Consider the following 25852-nt stretch of genomic DNA (forward strand, 5'->3'; position numbering starts at 1 on the left):
AGTCCTCCCTCAGGCCTCACGTCGTCAACTGGATGTAAAATTAAGACATAGATTGTAAAAAGAAGACAAAGAAACAGTAGTGAGAAGTGGTTGTAAGATGTCAGCTGGAAATAGGACTTTATATATACATGACTCTATCCAATTATATCACATAAAAACCCTGTTTGTGTTATATTTTAGAAAAACGTCAGGATGTTTTTGGTTGTAATTAACAGGAGATATAATTTTAAATGGTTTGAACCACTGGTTCTCAAACTTGGAGACACATTGGAATTACCTGGGGAATATGAAGACATACTGGAGACTGGGTACCATCTCCAGAGATCAAAATTTAACAGGATGCAGACTGGGAATTGAGAAGTTTAAAGAACTCCACTGGTAATTCTAATGTGCAGCAATTGCGAACAACTGATTTAAACAACGATAAAATTCATTGGCTTATGTGGCTGAAGAGTCCAAAGTTATGGCTAGCTTTAGACAAGGCTTTGCACAGTGGCTCAAAGTCCCTCATTCAGTAGGACCTGGAGTGTGGTTGAAAATTTGTATTTGTAACAAGTTCCCAGGTGATGCTGATGCTGCTGGTCCAAGACTCAAACTTTGAGAACCACTAGAGATAAGTATATAGAAGTGAATAACAGATACTTCTTGCCATTTGGGGATTTTTAGGAAACCAGTGCTTATATAAAAATTACATAGTAATAGACATACTCATATAATATTTATATTCAGTGAAAGGCAAAAATCACTGAGTTTATTATTCCAAAGAGGATGTTAAAGAGAAATCTGTAGCTTAAGTGTGACATAACCACAAAGGTATCCTTAAACATGTATTTGATTTGTTTTCTTTCCATATTTTCTATTTAGGTAATTGCTCTAACTTTAGACCTTAGTGATGGGCTCCTGTATTGGTTGGTTCAAGACAGTCAGTGTATTCACCTGTACACAGCTGTTCTTCGGGGTCAGAGGTAAGTAAGATTGAAGGCAATTGGTTGAGAATAAGAGAACAACTTGCTCCTCAGTTATAAATGATAGTGCATGAGAATTCATTTATTCTTCCAATAAACATTTACTAATTTTCCACTGTGTTGCAGGCATTGTGCTTGTAAGGAAAGGTAAGTTTGTAAATAACTAATTACTGTAGGATATGGTGAATACTGTGATAGGGTGTAAAGAGAGTCCAGTAGAGGCACTGAGGAGAATGCCCCTCAAGAGCCCAGGAAATGGGTGGATGGGTTTTTCTGCTTCTTACTATAGTCTCCAACTATGATTACAGATTTGCCTATAACTCTTTAGCTGACGTATCTGCATGCTTTGTATTTAGTATTGTTATCTATATACTTGATTATATTGTATTTCCTTTTATTACTATAAAATATCCTCATTCATCTATGGTAATACTCTTCATCTTATAGACTATTTTGTCTGATAGTATTAGTAAAGTCATAGCAGCTTTCTTATGCTTAGTGTTTGCATGGTACAGCTCTTTATATCTCTTTACTTTCAATTTTCGTCTTTACATTTAAAATGTGTCTCTTGTAAATAGCATATAAGGTTTTGCTTTTTTATGCAGTCTGACAATTTCTGCCTTTTAATTGGGGTGTTTGGTTCATTTACATTTAATATAATTATTGATATGTTGGGATTTAAGTCTACCATCTTGGTGTTTGACTTCCATTTGTCTCATCGGCTGTTCATTCCTCTGTTCTACTTCTCTGCATTTCTGAGGGTAAATAAAATACTTTTTTAGTATTCCATTTCATCTCCTCTCATGACATTTTAATTATATGTATTTATAATTTTGTTTAGGTTGCTTTAGAGAGTAAAATATGCATTTTTAACATTAAATGTCTTCAACTTACCACAGTCATATTCAAAATATTCTTACTTCATAAATGATTTTAAAACTTTATGGTGATATGTTTCCAATTATTACCCTTTCTTGTTGTCATATATTTTACTTTCATCTACACTATAAAATCCATGTTCATTACTATTTTTAGTTTAAACAGCCAATAGTTTTTAACTTCAAGGAAACGGTTACATATCTCAAATTAAAATACAGGACATAAAATCATTAAAGAAGAGCAGTTAAAGGGAGAATTTAGAGGTCATATTATTACATAGATGAGGAAACTGAAACCACAGATGTGTATAAATTTGCTGATTGTCACATGGTAAATTAGAGAGATAGTCAGGAAAAGGTTAAAGTAAAACAAAAGGTCCTGCTCTAGGGCAGAGATTTCTAATATTGGGTTCTTGGACCCCCTAGGGAGGTCATGGAGGGCTTCAGGTTGTGTGTGAGTGCTTGGAAATTGAGCATCCATTCATTTCATCAAATTTTCAAAAGAATCTAATCTTACAAAGACCAAGAAGTCGTGCTCTATGAAGACAACGTCACAATTACTTTTAGATTAAAAAATACATATTTTTTGGTTTATGGAAAAACTCTTAATCATAGAGACTATGAAAACAGAGTATATGTTTATAAACCTATAATGCATACAAGCATAAACACAGCAAATCTGATTAATCATTTATTTCATATCAGCTATAACATACAGCTCTGGTTTGTTTCCCAACTGTGAACCACAGAAAACTGGTTGTTCCCTTCCCTAGAAATGTAAGGTACTGGCGATCTGATTGTCAAAAGAATCTGTCTGTGAGATATAGACGGTGTTCAAAGTGACAGTGTCCTGAAGGATTACGGCTCACTCTCCCTGTCTGTACATTCCAGAGGACAGGCTAGCTGGCGTTGAGAGCCCAGCTCCTCAAGTGTCCAGAAAAATCAGTATTATTGGATTTACCAGATAGAGGAAGGAAGTTTCTCCTTTAAAAGTGCATTTCCTTATCTCAAGGTTAATAATTTTCCTTGTATGCATGCCCAGTGGAGTGCAGCAGATCTTGACAAGGTTACACAAAGGACAGGCACTTTTGCCCTCCACGTAAGACTTGCCTTTTTATCACACTGGGGGAAAAAAAAAGCTGTACATAGAGACAGGGATTCCAGAGCCATGTTACAAGCAGAAATTTTTTCCTATTATATAATCAAGCTTCCTTCTTCTGCATTTTAAGTTCCTCACCTCTAGTCTAGATCAGCACTGCCCAATACAACTAATGCGAGCCACAATATAATTGTAAATTTCCTTGTTGCCTCATTTTAAAAAGTAAAAGCATATAGGTAAATTATTGAGTTATTTGTATTCCTTTTTCATATTAATTCTTGGATAGCTTGGGTGTATTTTACATGTACTGCACATCTCATTTTGCACACTAAGTTTTCATAGGAAATACTTGATCTGCAGTTAGATTTTATAAAATTTACAATTGAAAGAGTTGATTTATGTACCCAGGTTTTTCCAAAATAAAGTTTTAAAAGTTTTCCAGTAAATCATACATATGATTCATAATATATAAATCAAATATTAGCTTAAAATTTTAACCTAAATTAATTAAGATTAAATAACATAAAAATTCAGCTCCTCAACTGTAGTAGCCACATGTCAAGGGCTCAGTAGTCACCTGTGGCCTAGTGGTTACATTACTGGACAGTGTAGTTCTAGCATAGAGTAGAGCTGAGATTAGCTGTCTGTTGTCGTTCAGCATATTCTGAACTTGAAAACTGTAAGCTGCCTTTCAAACTGCTCTTCCCTTTCCTATGTACAGCCATTACCTTTGGTTTATTAAAGAATGAATCTATTACCAACATATAACATATATATAATCTATAACAACATATCTGTCTTGGATGTTGAAAAGGGTGCATCTGTCATAAAAGTTCAGGCATATTTAGTGATGTCAGGACTGAGTATATTGCTCCAAAGGAGCCTACACCCTGCTGTTCCCTCTGCCTAAAATGGTCCCCAAGCCCAGTTCTCTTGGTTACTTTGTGTTCAGATTGCATGGCTCAGCTTAAACATCGTTCTCTAAGAGTGGCTTTCTCTGACCAGACCCCATTAGATCTCCTTGTTTAGGAGCCCACTCTACCTTTCCTTTTACAGTGCCATTCAATGGTGTAGATATTTGCTCATTACCTGCCTATTCTGCTAGGCTGTATATTTTATGAGGGCAGGGATTGTATTTGTCTTATTTACCACTGTATTCCTAGTGGCCAACACAGAACTAGGCACCCAACATTTGCTGAACGAATGAATAACTGAGTAAGCCCTCAGTAGAGTAACCTCAGCTGCCCTCTATACACAGCTCATGCTTCATGGAAGGGTTTACCCTTTAATGATTTTTTTGTTGTTGAGCTTTGATTTAAATCCAGCTCTACCTGTTGCTGAGGACTGAAGGGTTTGAGGTACTCATCTCCTGTAAGTGAGGAGGTTGTGCTGAAATTGCGATGAACACCAGATGGCAAGAGTTTTCCGATCAGCCCAGGAGATATTTACAGGAGAGGAGTCTTCAGCTGGAAATGAGGGGCAATCCAAGCCAGTGACAACTAAGGATCTCCAGTCTCACCCTGCAGGGAAATCTCTGTCCTGGGCACTGTTTTGCGAATGCTGAACAAACGACCTGTGAGCGAGGCTAACCTGAACACATTCACAGATCTAGGCTGCAGCAGCTCTGTGTGTGGTCCAGAAGGGCCAGCCTTCTCAGACCAAGTGCATCCTGCTTGGTGAGCTTCTTTCCATATGGAATTAGGTTTTACATACCTCACCAAGGTTACTGGAAAGTTCTAATGAGAAGTGGAAACGACAAAGTGTAAAATTAGACAAGTGGGTGAAAGGCCAAAAGGCAAACCAGGTGCTGGCTTCACATCTGAGTAGGTATGAATAAAGACTATTTTATGAGAAAAAGGACTATGGGAATAGTACTAGTGAACGTACTTTTTCTTTATAAGGCTGACACCTCTCAGGTCCTCGGACGTAGTTTCAGTTTTCTCAAGGAAGTATTATGAAACTCTCAAAACAAAACTTTTATTTATTTTGATTTTAAGTGCCATACTTTTCGAAAGAGGGGAATGTCAACACTTTAAAAAATTTTAGAGAAATCATTAAAAAAAAGTGAAATAACTACTCCAAAAGACTGAGAATCACTGAGATAGTTATTGTGAGAACTAGACAACTGGAGTAATTTTAGAAACAATCAAGCAGATTTTTAAAATAAAAATCATTGTAAAATTCCTTGTCATTGAGAAAAAGACTTTAAAAGCAGTTTAAAACAATAGTCTGTTTCCTTGAATTCCCTGGTCTGAAACGGAGCATTTGGACTAAGCTGTGGAAGTTGATAAGTATCACTGAAGCAACAGACGGTTGTGAATAGCATATAGTGAATGACTAAACAACCTAGAATAAAGAATGGTGAGTAAATAAGATGACTAACCAAGAATAGGAGGAAGGCATGATGCAATGAGGAGAAACAAATCAATGGGTTGTGCCTTTGATGTAGGGTAAAAAATTTTTTTGGTAAAAATCACAAGGATTTATTAAAATCTGTGTAACACTCTTGCTATTGCAATATCACATTCATAAGAAAAACCCTTGAAAATTTGCTTTAGGTATACTTCATAAAAAATGTAAAAATCAACTTAATATGTAATTAAGAATAATGACAATTATTGTTGCAAAGTATTTTCTCTTTGTTTTCAAACACACACACTCACAAACACACATTCTCTCCAGTACTTGAATGTACCAGCCCTTACCCCACTCCAGATAGACATACTAATTGACGTCCTGTTTCAGCAGTGCTGGGGACACCACCATCACAGAGTTCACAGCCTGGAGTACTTCTGACATTTCCCAGAACTCACTGATGTACTACAGTGGTCGGCTCTTCTGGATCAATGGCTTTAGGATTATTACAGCTCAGGAAATAGATCAGAGAACTAGCGTCTCTGTTTTGGAACCAGCCAAATTTAATCAGTTCACAATTATTCAGACATCCCTCAAGCCTCTGCCAGGTATGATATTTTATTCCTGCATACCCTCTCTTCTCCATACTTTCTGTTAAATAAATGTTAAGGTTGGGGTTTTTTTTCTTTAGAATTATGTTTTAAGAGGAAAAAAAGGCTTTAGTAGTTTCTGTTAATTTGCTTGCAGTCATTTTACTCTTAACCCAAATTTACAGCCTGAAACAGAAAAAGATGATTTTCAGGATATATTAAAGGAAAGAAAACTTTTGTTTTGGTTCTAATTATTAGTAATTTCTATTAATCTTCCATGTATCTGTGATAATTGATAATCCTAAATTCTTTCTTTCTCTATTGTTTCTGTCATCCCATAGGGAACTTTTCCTTTACCCCTAAGGTTATCCCAGACGCCATCCCAGAGTCTTCATTTATGATTGAAGGAAATGCTTCGAGTTTTCAAATCCTCTGGAATGCTTCCCCAGCAGTGGATTGGGGTGTAATTTTCTACAGTGTGGAATTTAGTGCTCATTCTAAGGTATGGCATTGGTTCTAGTAACTTCCATTTTTCAAACAGAGTGTAGCATCTGTGTCAGCCCTGCCCACACTGATTTGCCACTTTCTTTACTTAGCCAAGCTCATCTCCCTCACTGTTCCTGTAGCATTTGATTATTAAGATTATTCCTGAGAACTCTTTTTTATAGCCAGTCTCTGATTGCTTTGTGGTTAGTGTTAACCATTGGTGTGTTAGATACACTGGTCCTTGTGGAACAACATGGAATTTACCAACATTAGCGTTTCCAAAATTGCAAGGGTTAACTTTACATGTGAACCAAAGTTTGACGATCTTAGTTAATTAGGAATAAAAGATGTTATGATTCTCTCCCTAAGAAAATAATGTTTTGTGTTTATATTTTAGTTCCTGGCTAGTGAACAACATTCTTTACCTGTATTTACTGTGGAAGGGCTGGAGCCCTATGCCTTATTTAATCTTTCTGTCACTCCTTATACCTACTGGGGAAAGGGCCCCAAAACATCTCTATCACTCCGAGCACCTGAAACAGGTACAGGGGTTAAAATCTCTTTTAAAAAAAGACAGAATCTCACCTTCCATGATCTAGAATGGATAGTTAATAATTTTTAAAAGTAACTTTCAGTTTTGTAGATGTGTTTAGATTCAATACTCTTTCAATGACTTTTTGGAGATTAGAATAGCACCACTAAAATAAATCTGCATAATTTATTCCAAAGGAATATCTCAAAGATTTCTTAAAGACTGTTTCACTTGACCGTAATGATACACAGTATGTATATAATGCAGAAACATGGTTCAGGTAATTTGTGAGATGCTTCATAAAGACAAAGGGGATTTAAGAACAGTAAAAATTTCCTGGAAGGCAGGTTTACCAGGAGGTGTTCTCACAGATGGTAACTCAGAATCTTCTGTAGGTGAATATCGATGTCTAAGTTTTTAAAAAAATGTACTTAATTAATTTATTTTTGGCTGCGTTAGGTCTTCATTGCTGCGCGCGGGCTTTCTCTAGCTGCTGCGAGCGGGGGCTACTCTTCGTTGGGGTGAGGGGGCTTCTCACTGCGGTGGCTTCTCTTGTCGCAGAGCACGGGCTCTAGGCACGTGGGCTTCAGTAGTTGTGGCGCACGGGCTTAGTTGCTCCGCGGCATGTGGGATCTTCCCGGACCAGGGCTTGAACCCACGTGCCCTGCATTGGCAGGCGGATTCTTAACCACTGCGCCACCAGGGAAGTCCCTCTAAATTTTTAAAAAATGTTTTTCTTTGGAATATATTTTAAAAAAGGAAATTAGCCACACCTTTACGTGTGTATATCACTTTAAAGTGTACAAAGCACATTTATATATATCACTCCTTTATTAAACATTTATTACATCCCTATCATGTGTCAGAAACATCATTGTATCATTTCAGTGACCCTCAACATCATTGTATCATCTCTGTGGTAGGTAGGACAGGTGTTATTATCTTGGTTATGCTAAGAGAAAATGGAAGCCTAGGAGTTGCCCAATGTAAATTAGCTAGTGAGTGGCAGGGCTGGGGCTTAATCTGGACTTTTCACTCTAGTTTCTTCAAATCTCCATTCAGTCATTTTCGCAGACACTGGCGAGTGATCTTATCATGTTGATTTAATTTATATAAACTTCCTAGCACAGGACCTGGCAGGCAGTAAGAGCTCAATAAACAGACATATGTTCACTGTTGCAATTTTTTTTTAAACTGTTAAGATTTTATCAACAATATTTATCCATGAGTCTCATAACAGGAACATAGTGGAGCCTAGGCAGGTTCTGGAGCAGTTAGCATTTGGATCCAGGTATGCTCTCTTTGAGATTGTCTTGGGATGTCAGCTTTGGTTGGCTTCTTCTGTGGAAATGGACTTGACTAACAGGGGATGCACTGGGGGCTAGGGGCCATCAGCACTCTGAAATAAGGAAAAATGATAAGATTTGGCCCTTGCCTTCGGGGAATTTACAATATAGTTGGAAATTATTCAAATTGACAAATATTTATTAAGCACTTACTGTGTGCCAGTCCTTTACTAGATTTGGGGGGATTTAATAAGGAATAAGAAAAGGTGCTTTCTCTCTGACGGAGCTCATAAGACAGTAGAGAGATAAACACAGACGCTGCTAATGATAATAGCAATAAGGCAGTGACAACTGAGTAGCAGTGGCATAGAGTGAATAAACAAGCTATGAAACCTTCACCTCTATCAAGCTGCCTCTCAGCATTCTTATGAGAGGGCCATACACGCAGACTGGTATGGCTGGGGAAGGCCTTTGGGGAGTGGAAACTTTAGCTGGGCTCTAAGGCATGAAGCAAGAAGAGGTTTATCCCATGTAAATACAATGCAAGAAGGTCTGGGGATTGGATAACGATGTGAGTGTTGAACATTAAGGAGCAATGTGATTGGAGCGGCAGAGTGGGAGGGGACCTATGGAGGAATCCTAAGAAAGAAGAGGGATGTCTTGGATGGAATGACTTGGAAATCAGGCAGAGGAATTTCTCTTGATTGACAGAGAGAGAGAGAGAGAGAGAGAGAGAGAAATTAATTAAAGGATTGGGAGAGGCTAAATTGCTTGATGTGGCTCCAGAATAGATGGCAACAACTAAGCCATACTCTCAGAGAGGGTTCACGGTGAGAGGGCCTGGATCCTGGATATGCTGTATTTTACACCCGGAACTGGCTAAAGGCTGGATAGAGATAGTGTCTTCCTTCCTGGTGACTGCCATTTCCACCTCCAGAGTGAGAGTAAATACTGTATTTTATAAGGTGAACTAGCCAGCTTCCATGTATACAGACCACAGATGAGAAAGGTGTGCCTCAGTGGTAGTAAGCAGGATTTGGGTTGGAGAAAAGGAAGATTTGCAGAAATATCAGGATAGGTTCCTGAAGAAATCTATGGAATATTCTCTCTTGAAGATCTTTAAGAAGAAGATAGATATACCTTAACTGTCAGGAATGAGAAATATTTATTACTAAGATGCTCTGCATCCTCATCATGAGTGGTAGAAGTTGACCTTGTATTGTTTTCTGCCCTATCTGTGTCTCTGCTTTTCAGTTCCATCAGCACCAGAGAATCCCAGAATATTTATATTACCAAGTGAAAAATACCACAATAAGAATGAAGTTGTGGTGGAATTTAGGTGGAATAAACCTAAGCACGAAAATGGTGTGTTAACAAGATTCGAAATTTTCTATCAAATATCCCACCAAAGCGACACAAACAAAACATTCAAAGACTGGATTGCTGTCAATGTCACTTCCTCAGTGATGTCTTTTCAACTTGAGGGTATGAGTCTTGGGTACAGTGTTGCCTTCCAGGTATGAGAGTGAAAACAGGGATACAGGGGTCTGAATAGTGTAGACAAAAGGTGGATTAAAGGACCAGGTTAAGAATTCTGCCGCTCTGTCAATAATTTCATGTATGCTGTGATCACAGAGGTCAAGTGGACAGCAAAGGTACAGAAGGGAGAGGGGACAGCTAGGGTAAAGGACATCTTGACAATTTTCTTGCTTCCAGATTCAGAACAAACATTACTTTTCGGCTCCACCACTATAGGCCGTGTACCACACTAGGTGCTTTTATATTCATTATCTCATTTGATCCTCCCATTGTGAAGAAAAAGCCATGTCCCTGGGTGTATCAGGTACCAAAGCTGCGTGGTTGGGAAGTGGTGTGCTACAGTCTAGCTTCTAGAGTCCTTTCCACTATATTACATCAGCTGCTGGGCGTCATCTGGACGCCCCCAATTGCAGCTACTAAAGGAAATAAAAGCTGAGGGTCTGGGTAGTTGACATCTCACATTTGTCACCTGGCTGCGGAGAGAGGAGAAAGTCGGAGAGAGTAGGAGTCAAAAGGAAAAACGACTGCCACCAATTTTGGCATTTTAAATATAATATGACATAGCTTTCCCCTTATGGTAGATAGCCTGATGATTTTCACATCGTCATTATGTACCAGGTTGGTGACAATGTTGTACATATTTAGAGTTATTTTCCATTTCATTTTGGGGAACATAATGTTTTGGGCAGTGTTTTCGAGATTTGTGGTTTCCAGAGGATCTATTTTCTTTTTGTAAAATTCTAATTCAGTAATTATTTTGATAATATATTAGGTCTACATATACTAATCAAAAAAGTTGTACATAAAAGTTAAAGATAACACACATTCCTATTTGTTAAGAATCATATGTGTTCCAGTTAAATAAATAGTCCGGTTAAGTGTATTTGCCTATATGCTTATATTGGTTCAAATCTCAGTCACCACAGAGCTTTGCAAAGTGATCTGCATGTATAGGCATGAGTTTTACTTAACACGGTCCAGTGCAAAAGTGAAGACTGATTGATATATGCACCATGATAAACACACACACATGCATGCACACCATACACAGATAGTAATAAACAGAATATAGTAAAATAGATTTAATACTAGAGGTGTAATAAGAATAATCCAGTGTTTTGTTGATTGAGAGGGCACTTGAGGTTCTATCTTTCAAGGCCATCATTATGGATGGCAATTTTCTTTTAGGCTATAGAACACAGGCAAGTTTTGGAAGTGGAAATAATTATTATATAATAAGAGATATGTAATAAAAATTGTTTTAAAAAACTTTGCTGTTAGAACACAGCGTGGCACAGTGGGAAGAAAAGCATACAGACCTCAGAAGACTTAGTTTTATGCCAGTTTCTACATGTGTCATTGTGGATAGGTTACCTACCCTAATTATGACCTTTGTCCAGTTTCTACTCTTAGTAGTTGTGAGGATCAAAAGAGATAATATACGTAAAAGTGGTTTGAAACGCACGACTCATTTTCAAATATAAGGGTTAATTACTATTTTCTTTTTATAAATCTTCTTTTAAAAAAGTACAGTAAATTTAGTTATTTGAAGCTTCTTGTTGATTTCATGATAAAGTGGAAGTTTACCATAATCTGTATGGTTTTGTTTCTGTTAAATGTTCCATGTAATTTAATTTTGGAAATAGCTAAAGACCTTTTATAGAAATTCAGATCTTTTGCCAATAGAGGTTTGTGCCATTACTTTGTACTTTTCTGGACAAAAAATCCTACCAAAAATTGTTTGGGACAATATTTTTCCTCTTAGTAATTTTTTGCTATATACTTAGATGTGAATAACTGAACCTATTCATAATATATCTCATAATTGTGAAATGAAACATTCAATAATTTATCAGTCTCAGAACTTAACTGTTGTCACTGAGGACACTTTTGAATGCACATTTTTGTATGCTTTTTTTTCTTTAGGTTCGAGTCTTCACATCCAAAGGACCTGGACCATTTTCTGACATAGTAAAGTCCAAAACATCAGGTATTTATTATCTAAAACCTGTGCGAATAACAACTAGTGATTTAAAAACATTTTTGACCCTTAGTATTCTCAGGGATACCCAAGTGCTATCTCTGAGCTGAAATTAAAGTCAAATAAAATAATCAATTTTCATCATCGCCAAACACGCTTAAATAAACCTAGGCTTAGAGCACCCAGGCAGAATCCATTGAGACGGGTGTAGTAAATGAGCCCAAAGGAGACTCACGGATTTCAAAATGGCTTGATGTTGAATCAAGGGATTTTGCTAAAGTTCTTTTTCTCATACATATTATCTACTTGTTTTTTGTTTTTAGAGATCAATGCATTTCCATACCTCATAACTTTTTTTGATAACAAGATAGTTTTGTTAGATATGGATCGAAATCAAGTTGTATGGACACTTTTGGCAGAAGGCGACGTTGGTGCCATGGGCTACACAGCTGATGACGCAGTGGCGTACTATGCTCAGGGAGACTCACTCTTCCTCCTCAACATGCACAATCAGTCCAGCTCTGAGGTATTTCGCTATGTAATTCTTCTGAAAGGAAGTGGAGTATTTGCATATCACACAACCCTGTGATGAAAATGACGAGCCAGTGGTTGAGCCATTAAGATTAGAATGGTTGAAAAGGACAGATGTTGTGTAATTATTTAGTCACAAATGAATTCAGGTTATGTTTTGTGCAGATGTGATTCAGGCTTAATTTAGCAAACAGTTATTGGGCTTAAGGCACTGTGTTACCTGAGATGGAGGTAAAACAAAATGTCACAGTCCTTGAACAAATCCAGTCTAGTATTAGTCTAACAAGAGTAAGACAGTATGGCATGGTGATTAAGAGGGTGAGCTTTAAAATCTGACAGCCTAGAATTTAATTCTGACTTTACTACATGCTAGAACTGTGACCATCAGCAACTTATTTAACCACTATGGTTGCATAGTCCCTCATCTTAGGGTGAAGATTAATGAGCTAATCCATGTAAGGCATTAGCACAATGCCTGGAATGTGGTAGGTATTCACTGAATGTTAGCTAGTGGAGAAGACAGGCAGAAGACTGTAAGTGCTATGCTGAGGGCAGGATGCAGTGGAATCACAGAGAAAGGAGGCTTCATCCAGCATGGAGTGGTGGTGGTGGTGGTAGAGTGGAAAGACATCTTGGGTACAAATAAGATGAACCAGGTGAATGTGGGGAAAAGCTGAGGGAGCAGCAAAGTCCGGGAAACCAGAGAGCCATAGCCTGTTCGGGCAGCTGTAACTAGAAAGAGCTTGGAATGGAGGTGGGGGTCAGGGCAGAGTAAAAGGCAGGTGGTAAAGCTGAAGAGGTGGGCAAGAGTCTAAATATAAGGGACCTTCTTTACTGTGCCAAGGAGATGAGTGTCAATTTTGAAGCCAACATCAAGCCATTCAAGAAATTTAGTGGGTCATTAACGTGATCAAGTAGTGTTTTAGGAAGACCTCTCTGTTAGCAAAGAAGAGAAGGTTAAGTCTGAGGCAATCAGCAACTATCACAGGAATCCAGACAGGAAATGTTAAGCAGGAAGTGAGAGACAGTGAGGTAAGAGAGGAGAGGACAAGCTCAGGAGATATTTAAAATGGGACTAATTCGCTATGGGTAGTAATGGGAGGAAGAAGTCAAGGGTGAACCACAGTTGTTGAGACTGCTCTTCAGGTGAGTGTTGGAAATCCATAAAAATATAAAATGCAGGAGAAAAGGAGGTTTGGGGGGTGGGGTGATGAATTTTGTTTTCTGAGATCATTCATTTGGAGATGTTCAGTAGGCAGTTTGATATTTGAAGCAGTAACTCAATGAGAATCTTGCCTGAAGATGTGAATTTGTAGCTCTGGTCTATGGATTACAGTTGAAGCCACGGCAGTTGAAATTAACAAGGGAAAATATACAACGTGAGAAGAGGACCAGTGTTACAGTGGCACACAGTCCAGAGTTACCGAGATTTTGGATTACAAAAGAGAAGTGCAGTAAATAAGAAATTGAGTGATTACAAAAAAAGTCCTCAGAGTTGAAGAAAATGAGCATTATCTTCTTGGCTGTTTTCTACCTGTTGTTAAGATTTTCCGAGATGCAGTGGTTTTTGATATCACAATTATTACAATTGACTGGATTTCAAGGCACCTCTACTTTGTGCTGAAAGAATCACAAAATGGAATGCAAATATTTGATGTCGATCTTGAAAACAAGGTGAAATATCCCAGGAGGCTGAAAATTTGCAACAGAAATTCAACAATAATCTCTTTTTCTGTATATCCTTTCTTAAGGTATGTGAAGTATGAGTGTCTGTTTCTACTGTGATGAAATAGACATAGACATATTTAATGTAATATCTTTGGTTTAATATTAGAGTCAATGATGGGACAATAAGATGCTTAATGTTCTTGATGTTAACTTATACTAATTCTACACATAAATGATGAGCCTACAACCACCAATATATAAAATTAATCCATACTGACAATTCCACTAACCTAAAGTTAGGTTAATTACCAGCGAGAAACCAAAGGATATTTTTATACCAGTGAATTTAATAATATCCCCAGTTGGTAAGGACAAGAAGGGGACTGAGACGGCAGCAGGAAATGAGCAGGAGATAGACAGGAAGCATGTTTTCCACAGTAAATGCTATTCTGGGCTCATCCATCTTTAATTAATGTCCTTATGAGATTAATTTTAAGGCCTCCATTCAGCAACTGAATAGCAGTTTCTCTGGCTGAAGAGATATATTTTGTTTGTGCCATAAGCAAGGTTATAGTCTATCTTGAAACTAGATTGGTAACTAGTATTAAGAAACAGAAACAAACTTGAGGGGAAGGGAATGGAGATGGTGTTGATGAAAAGTATGCAAATATATTTCATATTTAGAGCCAGTAATGAGCCATTTAATACAATGCCTAAGGTCATTATAGTCCAAGGCTTTTGTTGCAAACACATTTATTGAGAAATCTTTGGAAAATGCTACAAACTAGACTTCTTGTGATCTCTTCTATCAGAAGGTTATTGAACACTGGGACATGTTCTTTCCGAAGGTGGCATCTGTCCCCACAATCATTAGAAATGAATGATCTTCATTAGAAACTGATATTTGCAATGATATGTTTTACTCATTAAGTTGGAGCATCTTTTTTTTCCTATAGTCGCCTGTATTGGACAGAAGTTTCTGATTTTGGATCTCAGATGTTCTACTACAGTATTATCAACCAGACCTTGCACCGAATTCTGCAACCACCAGCCATAAACCATCCAAATGGAAGAAGCCAATGTTCTTGCAATGTGACTGAATTCGAGTTAAGTGGAGCAATGACTATTGATACCTCTGACCTAAAGAAACCACGGATATACTTTGTCAAAGGGCAAGAGATCTGGGCAATGGATCTGGAAGGATGTCAGTGTTGGCAAGTTATCATCATGCCTGCTCTGCTTGGTAAGACACTCGTGTGTGTACGTAGATCTTCACTAATAATGGCAGCCCCTCCAGCTCCATTAAAAAGGGGTTACATTCAACCTATACTCAAAGGAATATGTGTGTATATATATATATAGTATTTGCTCCAGACTGTGCCAAATGTTTTTGTAGAATTCAAGTTGTTTTCAGGCAAATTGTACATAGGCATTCACATAATTTTCTGGATCTGTGGGGGGCTTTCTTTTGTTGTTATTTTATAATTAACAGTAGAACTACAACTTATTGAGCTCAACTATGTATTCTAAGCAGGCGACTAAATGTATTATCTCATTTGATCTTCAAAACACCTCAGTGAAGTAGATACTAGTATCCACATTTTACAGATGAGGAAACTGAGGCTGAGAAAGGTAATTTGTCCAAAGGGCCATAGTTAATAGAGGAGCTGGTATCTGAAACTGGGCCTAACTACAGCATCCCTGATCTTCCCACCAGTACTCCACCCCCATGCTGATGATCTCATTGCTTCCACGTTCAGCATGACTTGGTCAATACTTGACAGGTCTATCTGTTGAAATTCACAATCTTGTGGAGGAAATATTTGAAAGTCTAAAGTCACTTGGAAGTCTTCTAATTAGGAGTAATTGCAAAAGAAAAAAAACACTTTAAATACCCCCATATATTCTTAAGGGTCTAGTCCTCACTATCCAATCACTAATCACATGTGGTGATTTAAGTTTAAATTAATTAAAATTAAATAAAATTCAAAATTTAATTCCTCAGCCTCACTAGTCACATTTTAAATGCTCAAAACCCACAAGTGGCTAATGGTTACTGTATTGGGCAGCACAGATGTAAAATATTTCCATCATCAAAAGTGCTACTGGGGGGCCTTCCCTGGTGGCGCAGTGGTTAAGAATCCACCTACCATTGCAGGGGACATGGGTTCGATCCCTGGTCTGGGAAGATCTCACATGCCACGGAGCAACAAAGCCTGTGCCCCACAACTACTGAGCCCACGTGCCACAACTACTGAAGCCCACGTGCCTAGAGCCTGTGCTCCGCAACAAGAGAAGCCACCGCAGTGAGAAATCTAAGCACCGCAGCAAGGAGTGGCCCCCCTGCTCACCGCAGCTCGAGAAAGCCCGTGTGCAGCAAGGAAGACCCAACACAGCCAAAAATAAATAAATTTATTTAAAAAAAAAGTGCTATTGGGTATTGCTGGTTTATATAGTAAAGTTTTGAAATTGCAAATGTGTGTGTGTCTGTGTGTTGTAACTGCATGTATGGTTTTGTTGACATATCAGCCAGAGCCTTTTTTAAAAATTTTATTTAATTAATTAATTTATTTTTGGTTGCGTTGGGTCTTCCTTGCTGTGTGCGGGCTTTCCCTAGTTGAGGTGAGTGGGGGGTCACTCTTCCTTGTGGTGCGCAGTCTTCTCATTGCTGTTCTCTTGTTGCGGAGCACAGGCTCTAGGCGCATGGGCTTCAGTAGTTGTGGTATGTGGGTTCAGTAGTTGTGGCGCATGGGCTTAGTTGCTCCGCGGCATGTGGGATCTTCCTGGACCAGGGCTCGAACCTGTGTCCCCTGCATTGGCAGGCGGATTCTTAACCTCTGAGCCACCGGGGAAGCCCCAGAGCCTTTTAGAAGCAATTCCAATGTACTTTCAATGGGCTTAAGAGTGGAGATAATGTTCTGAACTTCTCTTATTAGGAGAATAACTTGATTCTGTTGAATCTGTGACAAAGACTCTTTCCTTGGTCAAACTTTAATTGCTCTTTTTTTTTTTTTTTTTGGGCCACGCCGAGTAGCTTGCTGGATCCCAGTTCCCCAACCAGGGATTAAATCCATGCCTCCTGCAGTGGAAGCACGGAGTCTAGAGTCCTAACTATTGGACAGTCAGGGAATTCCCTGATCAAACTTTAGTTATGCTCCTGTGAGCCCTTTCCTCAACTAGGCCTCAAACTTGGTCTTCCCTGTCCATCCTTGCTGAGTCCAGTTGTAGCAAGAGTCTTGCCAAATCAGTTTAGAGAGAATCCCTCATCTTGGTATCTGATAAAGTTCTTCGCCCCTTGATGTTCTTGGCCAAAAATCCTATGAGGCCAGTTTAGCAAGAATCCCCCTCCCCTTGATGTCTCCTCTTAGTAATTTTCTTGACTGCTCTCTCCCTCTGCTTGTTGGCTATAACTCCCAGTTGTCTTTGCTGTATTTGGAGTTGTGCACATCTCCCTCCCCTACTGCAATATTGCAACAGCCTTGATTAAAGTCTTCCTTATCATTTAAACAAGTGTCAGAATAATTTTTCTTTAACATCTGATACACAATAATTATCTAATGGCCATTATTTTATAGCTATAGAACTAGTCAGTCTTTCATGAAGCCACAATTGAAATCCATAATCCAAAAATTAGAAAATTAGAATGACTTTAGAGATCATTTAGCTGACGTAATATTGGAAGAAATCCCCTCTACCAAAACAGCTTTCTTTGAGCACCTGTTTATAAAACAATTTATTACCTTATAAGGAAGTCTGTTTAATTTTTGCACAGTTCTAAACGCTAGATATTTTTCTTATGTTTAGCCGAAGTTTTCTCCCCATTCCTCTCATTCATTGGCCTGAGTTCTGACTTTTAAATTTACAAAGAATAAATCAATCATTTTCCACATGATAGCGACTCAACTATGTGGAAACAGCTGCCATAGCCCATACTAAGCACTTCCTTTAGAGGAAAAAATTCAAGTGTCTGTAAGTAATCCTTAGGTGGTATGGCTTCTAGATCTTTCTTTGCCCTATCCACTCTCCTGAGGTTTCGCTCTAGCTGCTTAGTTCTCTTAAATGTTGTCCCATAATGACTCACTGTACTTTTCAGTATGTTCTGGTCAGCACAGAGGGCCTCTGACTTCCCAGGTCTTCTTTTACTGCAGCTAAAAGTGACATCAGGTCTTTGGGCTGCCTGCCATTTGAAGAACCCATAGTCTTTTTCATGTTAACTATTATTAAGCCAGAATTTCTTTCATTCCTTATTTACAGATTTAATTTTAACCTTGAATTTAGGATGTTATATTTGTTGCTATGAAATTTCAATCCATTTCACGATTCTGTTGTGATATTTTTGAATAAGTCAAAGACTGAATGTACTAGTGACAGTAAGAATCATGTATTATCTGCAAATTTGATATGTTTATTATGCATTCATTCTAAATCATTGATAAATATACTGAGCAAGGCACTGAGCCCTGCGCCTCAGCTAATACCTTCCTTCAGTTGGTGGTGTTTGGGGAGGAATCACACAGGTAAGTTTTAAATCCTGGCTCTGCCCTTGACTAACTTTGTGGCCTTGAGGGGATTATTTAACCCCTCGAAGCCTCAGTTTCCACTTCTACAAAATGAGGCTAATAATAATAGTATTTGCTTTGTTGGCTTGATACGGAGCTAAAATGAGAAAATATCTGTAAAATCCTTAGACTAATGACATAAAAGTATTATTTTTTCATATTGAAATAATAGAAAGATTCAAAATTTATCAGTTATGCTTAGAAAAAGGATTTCACATATTGCTTAGAGTAGAAAATATCAGATATGTATTTTGTTCTTTATGTTCTTTTCTGTTTTTCATCAACAGGAAAAATGCTTGTTAGCTTGACTGTGGATGGACAATTTCTATATTGGATCTCCACAGCAAAGGACAGCACACAAATTTATCAGGCAAAGAAAAGCAATGGGTCCATCCTCTCCCAGGTGGAGGCCCTAAGTAGTAAGCATATCTTGGTTTACAGTTCAGTTCTGCAGCCTTTTCCAGGTAAGAAAGTCACATTCTTAATCAGCTTGTTCTCCCAGTTTAGGGTCAGGAAAATTTCATAATGTTTCCTCCTCCAGGGCTGTCCCTCCAACTCTTTGTTGTGCTCTCAGCATTGCTCCAAATGGTCAGGGTTTGGTGCACATTGTGATTGCTGTTTGCCCTGGGTCACAATTTATCTCTATCTGTATACATGGCTTGGGCTGTGGCAGGCTACTTTAGACACGGGAAACCCTTGCCCTGTCATTCTCTCTGTCTATCCTCTTTGTCTTCTCAGTCCCATAATTTCCCTTCTTTTTGTCTTTTTTCTCCCCTGATGATATTTTAGACCTCCCAGTGGTGTCAAAAAGCTTTGCATAAAATTTCAGGTCTTTTTCAAGGTAAAATGCCTATGTATTATAGGATTAGATATGTCAACCATTTAACATGTGTACATTTGTGCTACCATTTTTATTAAGTTTCTCTCTTGCTTGTTTAATGTGTCACTCATGAAGTTTTTTAGTGTTGTGCCCCTCACTGTATTTTCCCCACACATCTTCTGGATTTTGTATAATGCAATGACTTTTAGGAATGCATGTATCACATTATGGCAGAACTGACTATATATTTTTTGCTGAGAGTCATAATAAAATAAATGTTTGAAATATAAAAACCAACCAACCAAAAACAAAAACAGCACTACATAGCCTCATGGGTGACATTCAAACCTAAAGTGGTCTCTGAGTTTTTTCACAAGCTCTCTCTGCCATTAAAGTCACAATGTCATTCTAAATTCAGTATAATTCCCTCTTAGAGACAGAAATGAGTAAAACAAACTCTCTTTGCTTAAATGTATTCAGTTATAAAATATGTAAGTTATACAATATGAAAACATGGGAGAACTTATAAATAAGCTGAGTGCATATTTTGGTGAAATAATTCATTTAAGAGATTTAAAAAATCCATGCAATATCTGTTTGAGGTTGAACACACACGCATATCCCTAGAAATAAAAGTCCTAAAGATAACATCAGTTTTCATAATTGGAATTCATTGAAAACTATGATTGATATAATGCTCTCATTACTTTCTTCAAAATAAAAAAGGGTCAACGTATTTTGCTATTCACTGTCTAGGTACGCAATTAAGGGTAGTTTAGCTCCATCTGCTGGAAATTGTAAGCAATTACCAGTTATTTTGCACTCTTCCCCAGGCATTTAACATGTTCAAAACGTATGTAAAAAACGTGTCTTCCTGTCCTGAATAACATTTCCAGCACTCCAATACACCATACCTTGTCAGTTAAATAAAAAGAAAATATGATATTATCCTTGATGTTAGATAAATCTGCTGTTTCTCTCGTACGTACGTGTGTATATATTTAATCTTTTTATTATTATTTTAGATAGAGCATTTCTGTCTCTAGCTTCAGATATTGCAGAGCCAACTATACTTAACGCCACTAACACCAGCCTCACAATCAGATTACCACCTGCCCAGACAAACCTCACATGGGATGGCATCACCAGCCCCACTCCCACATACCTGCTTTATTACAAAGAAGTAAATGACAGGAAGAACAGCTCTGAACTGAAAGATAGAATGCTGGTAAGGTTGGAGCCCGTTGTCTTTGTCTTTTCACAAGATGCCTTTTTCTGATATAAAATCCTCAGCCATAGTATTTTCTATATTATGTTCTGAAACACACTGTGATGCAAACTTTTACAGCTGACTCATCAAAACATACTGTGTTCTATCTAGTCTCTTGCCTACGAGTAAGTTAAGCTTCAAGGAAGTATATTAACCCTAATCAGTCGGTAGATTGCCTTATAGTGACTGTTTCCTGAGTGTCCTAAAAGAGCTGGGTTTGTTGCCCTCCCTAATTATCTAATTATCCCCAGAAAGTGATAGAGACTTGTTTTTGTGGCCATTCCAGCAGATTGAGGGGTAAGAAATGAATTGGACAGAAAGAACATTTCTGTATACCTCTCCTCCATAGCATATAGCTAATATAAAAATTGTACATTATATTTTTGTTTATTTTCTATACGTTGTGAAATGTGTTGTTATGCGGGTACTACGTTTTTATTCATCATTGTATTCCTAGCACCTAGCATACTACTTGGCATTGTATAGGCATTACTAGATATTTCTTGAATGAATGAATGGACACAATTCATTCCATCATAGGCATGGGTGTTCCAGTTGTCTTTGTGATGGAATCATATGTACCCAGTATTTTTCTTTCTGCTTATTTTTTAATCAAGTCAAAGGTGAAATTGACCATCATCTATTGGAGGTTTTAATCAAGTCAAAAGGTGAAATTGACCATCATCTACTTTCTTTCTGATTCTTGTAACTTCTTTTATTTTGTCTATTTTTTAAAAAATATATTTATTTTAAAATTTTGTCTATTTTAACCTTTCTTTACACATTTCTAACAGGAGTTGTTTCAGAGACAGATTGGATCATTTGGCTGACCAAGATTGGGTTTCTGGCATTGGACATTTCTCTTATTAGAGCTTATCTCTTATTGTCTTCATAATGATTAATATTGGCCAAAGGCAGTGAGTGGTTCTCAACCTTGACAGCACATTGAAGCTTTTAAAATTTCTGAGCCCATGCTTCACCTCAGACCAATGCAATCAGAATCTTTAGGGGTGGGACCCAGGTATCAGTATTTTCTTAAAACTTCCCAGATGATTCCAAAGTGTAACCAAAGTTGAGAACCATTAGTGTAAGGAAAGCCTTTTTAGTTTCTTAAACTTTATTTCTGAGAATGATTAGATAATGTAGCTTAATCTTTTATTGTATTCACTGATGTGTCACATCCTTACAATACCTTCCTGCTGAATTTCTAATGCAACTCTAATGAGATAGTGTGCTCTGGGAATTCAGCTTCCTAAGTGAAATGATTATGTCACAACTGACTGAGGCTGCCAATCATTTGGCATTTATTCTTGGAGACAGACATTAAACAACTCAGGTCTGGGCAGACTAGTATAGTGAAGATTGTCACTCATGATCCAAGATTTAAAGATGAATTAAAAATTTTTGAGTCTTTTAGTTTTTTTCTCTTTGATTAAATAATTTCTCCCCGTTTGTACAAAAAATAAGACACTGATTTTTTAAAATTAATTACAGGAATTTCAGGAGAGTATAGCCCTTATTGAAGGTTTACAACCATTTTCAACATATATGATACGGATAGCTGTAAGGAATTATTATTCAGATCCTTTGGAACAATTACCTCCGGGAAAAGAGATTTTGGGAAAAACTAAAAGTGGAGGTGAGTTATGGGCGTGGTGTGGGATTTTCTAGAGTGGAATTTTGTGATATATGTGCTTGTGTGTGCCTATATTTGTTTTTTGGGTTTTTTAAAAATAAATTTATTTATTTTATTTATTTATTTTTGGCTGCGTTGGGTCTTCGTTGCTGGGCACGGGCTTTCTCTGGTTGTGGCGAGCAGGGGCTACTTTTCATTGCAGTGCGCAGGCTTCTCATCACGGTGGCTTCTCTTGTGCGGAGCATGCACTCAGGGTGCGCGGCCTTCAGGAGTTGTAGCATGCAGTCTCAGTAGTTGTGGCTCACAGGCTTTAGAGCGCAGGCTCAGTAGTTGTGGTGCACGGGCTTAGTTGCTCTGCGGCATGTGGGATCTTCCTGGGCCAGGGCTCGAACCCGTGTCCCCTGCATTGGCAGGCGGATTCTTAACCACTGTGCCACCAGGGAAGCCCTATACTTGGTTTTTATCTGGATGCTAAGTTATCTTTATTATGTGAGTTTTTTTTAAGCTTAATAAGAAAAATGTATTTCTAGGAGAATATTCTGTTGATATGATCCTTACTCTAACACCAGAAGATGATGGATAATATCCCATCAAAATGAAAAGCAACTATATGGCAAAACATCATAATCAATTCTATGTGGCTGGAAACACATTCTTTGGTCTCACCTCACAGTGTCACTCTCTTCCCATGTATTTACAGGTCTCTGTACATGTGGTGAAACCTAGGAAAGCCAAGCCTTTTCTCTATGTGAATTTTACCAAGGCTACTGAGTTGTAAAGTGATATAACATCATTGCCTTAAAGAAAGTGGATTTAGAATCTGAAAAGGTGTTGTAAGAGGTGGCGATTATTATGAGGGGAGGCCATTTCTTTCACACATCTCTGATGCCATTCACAAAACTCACCCGAATTGGATTATTCATCATTGGTCATATCCTTGAGCTGGAGTCAGAGAATGATTTAGTCATTAGGCGAAAATAAGCGAGAGCCTTTCAGGCAGCCTGTTAACTTACCATTATGTAGGAGGCTGGCTTTCCTTCGGAACATCTGTCATTCATTCTGCTCACATGATATGCCTATTCCTCAACCAAGACCCCATTACTTCTTTCCATCTTTCAGTGCTGTTGCAACACGCCTTATTGTGCACTGTTATTTATTTCAGTACCAGAGGCGGTTTGGCTCATTAACACAACTGTGCAGTCAGACACCAGCCTCGTTATATCCTGGAGAGAATCTCACAAGCCAAATGGACCGGAAGAGGCAGTCCGCTATCAGGTGGCAATCTCTCATCTGGCTCCCATTCCTGAGACTCCACTAAGGCAAAGTGAATATCCAAATGGGAGGCTCTCTCTCCTTGTTACTAGACTGTCTGGTGGAAAACTCTATGTGTTAAAAGTACGGCGAGTATATTGGGTACTTTTATTGCCATTCTCAAATGCAAGGTTCTAGAAAAGTTAAGCAATTGTTCTTTTCTACAAAAAGGTTCTGGCCTGCCACGCCGAGGAAATGTGGTGCACGGAGAGTCCTCCTGTCACTGTGGAAACGTTTGACACGCCAGAGAAACCTCATGCCTTGGTTCCAGAGAACACGAGTTTGCAATTAGATTGGAAGGCTCCATCTAATGTTCACCTTATCAGATTTTGGTTTGAACTCCAAAAGGTACATCTCACTGTACACTTTTTTAAAAAATTTTATTTATTTATTTTTTTGGCTGCTTTGGGTCTTCTTTGCTGCGCGTGGGCTTTCTCTAGTTGCGGCGAGCGGGGGCTACTCTTCGTTGCGGTGCGCAGGTTTCTCATTGCGGTGGCTTCTCTAGTTGCGGAGCACGGGCTCTAGGGCATGTGGGCTTCCGCAGTTGTGGTGCGAGGGCTCAGTAGTTGTGGCTCACAGGCTCTAGAGCGCAGGCTCAGTAGCTGTGGCGCACGGGCTTAGTTGCTCCGGGGCATGTGGGATCTTCCCAGACCAGGGCTCGAACCCGTGTCCCCTACATTGGCAGGCAGATTCCTAACCACTGCGCCACCAGGGAAGTCCTCACTGTATACTTTTAACGCAAATCTTTGTTTTATGCTATAGAATAAATCAAAAGGCCTTTTAAAAGATATCTCTAGGGCATCCAGTTGTATAAATGAGCAATATATTTGACAAGATTCATTGATTCAGGTTTGCCAGATAGAAGTGGTAAACTATCTAGACTAATTTCTGATGGAAAAAATTCCCAGTGAGATTAATTTGCTCTTAAAAGGCTTCACATAAAAGGGTATAAATTATGGTTTACTGGTTTCATAATGTTTTACTTACGTTAGATGTTATCAGCATGGCTCTTCAACTTAAAGTCCATAGCAATTTGCTGTCTTCTATGAAAAAAAATGGAAAGAAATGAACAAACATACACCTAAAACCTTGTTTAGAAATGTTCTTTCAGCCATTTCAGGGCTGAATAGCAACAGGAGAGAAGTAAAATATAAAACCAGTTTATTCTAAACTAGTTGGATCTTGGCTTGTAAACTAGTTTAAATGGCTCCTCATCCAAAAAGCTTCACGCTTTAACCAATGTAAAAATGCCCACTGAATTTAAGCATCAGTTAATCTAATTCATTCACTGCTAGGGAAAGTCTACATTAATTTTTATACTGATATACTTAATAGATGATTAAGTTTTTATAACTGTGATGTTTCATTTTTCATTATTATAGATTTGTGTGTCCGCATTTGTAAAGATTGGTTAGGAGTGTTTTGTTTAGTGGGAACTTAAAAACAAATCAGTACAGTCATGACCTCACTTTTCCTTAAAAATGGAGTTGCTCCCCAGAGGTTTAAAATTTTCCTATGTAAAATACTTTTTATAATCTTGTACTTTTAGATAAAAACTATGAAAAATATGAAACAGCAGTGAATATTAAGTTGGTAAGACCAAAGACCATAGTTCAATCAGATCTTTGCCATTGAGCATGTTTATGATGATTTGTTGCCTAATTAAAAAATGGTCATTTCATAAAAATTCAGTTTTAAATTGGAGAAATTGAAGGACCATCTCTTTGGGGACATCTATTTAGGTGAGCTTAATGGGGTTCAGTTTGAGGTCAAGGGGAGGGATGTAAAGTTCATTTCCCAGATCAAAGACGTGAACTGAGGAAGGACCTTAGAGGTGATGACTCCAGCCTCTCGTTTTACTGATGAGAAGCCAGAGACCCAGTAAGGCGCCCTGATGAGTCAGATATCACAGCCGCGCAGGGGAGGACCCTCAGGGCTGACTTACCCTTACAGAGGTTCTCCTTGGTTCATACACGGAAGGAACACGAGTCATCGTCACCCACCCAGCTTCTCAAAGTTTGGGAGAGGGGCAGCAGACAGGGGCCACCTGGCTCAGTCCTCATGACTTTCATGTGATGCTTTTTCTTTCAAAACTTCCACTGCACTTGCTCAGCACAGGTTCCAGATAGACCACTTAAGGAATCATGAAGCTGAACATGTAAGATCGTAATTTCTACATGCGTGACAACCTACAAGTACTAACTGATGAGCACAGTAGAAGGCCGTGTTACATCTAGTCAGAAAGTTCTATTTCTTTTGAGCAAGTTGAATCTAACTCATCATGATAGACAGCTAGCAATGGTCCTGTAACTCCACACTGAAACTCTGAGGGGTGAGTGATGAGGG

At 38.3% G+C, this 25852-nt stretch overlaps 1 protein-coding gene across 3 annotated transcripts in view; it reads left to right on the forward strand.

Annotated features, from left to right (window-relative positions):
* The window catches only part of ROS1 (ROS proto-oncogene 1, receptor tyrosine kinase), a 132123-nt gene that overhangs the window by 48581 nt on the left and 57690 nt on the right, over positions 1-25852 (forward strand). For 2 of the 3 annotated variants that reach the window (XM_082475074.1, XM_082475075.1), the window contains 14 exons: positions 865-965; positions 5688-5905; positions 6229-6389; positions 6771-6915; positions 9446-9708; positions 11657-11720; positions 12035-12237; positions 13788-13993; positions 14867-15153; positions 18757-18933; positions 20315-20517; positions 22054-22198; positions 23358-23590; positions 23678-23854. In XM_082475074.1, the coding sequence (XP_082331200.1) occupies positions 865-965; positions 5688-5905; positions 6229-6389; positions 6771-6915; positions 9446-9708; positions 11657-11720; positions 12035-12237; positions 13788-13993; positions 14867-15153; positions 18757-18933; positions 20315-20517; positions 22054-22198; positions 23358-23590; positions 23678-23854 (2583 nt within the window). The remainder of the gene's footprint in view (positions 1-864; positions 966-5687; positions 5906-6228; positions 6390-6770; positions 6916-9445; positions 9709-11656; positions 11721-12034; positions 12238-13787; positions 13994-14866; positions 15154-18756; positions 18934-20314; positions 20518-22053; positions 22199-23357; positions 23591-23677; positions 23855-25852) is intronic. The other variant, XM_082475076.1, reaches the window with a different exon arrangement.

This window comes from Balaenoptera physalus, assembly GCF_965194825.1.
Source record: "Balaenoptera physalus genome assembly, chromosome: 9".
In the NCBI taxonomy this organism is placed as follows: Eukaryota; Metazoa; Chordata; class Mammalia; order Artiodactyla; family Balaenopteridae; genus Balaenoptera; species Balaenoptera physalus.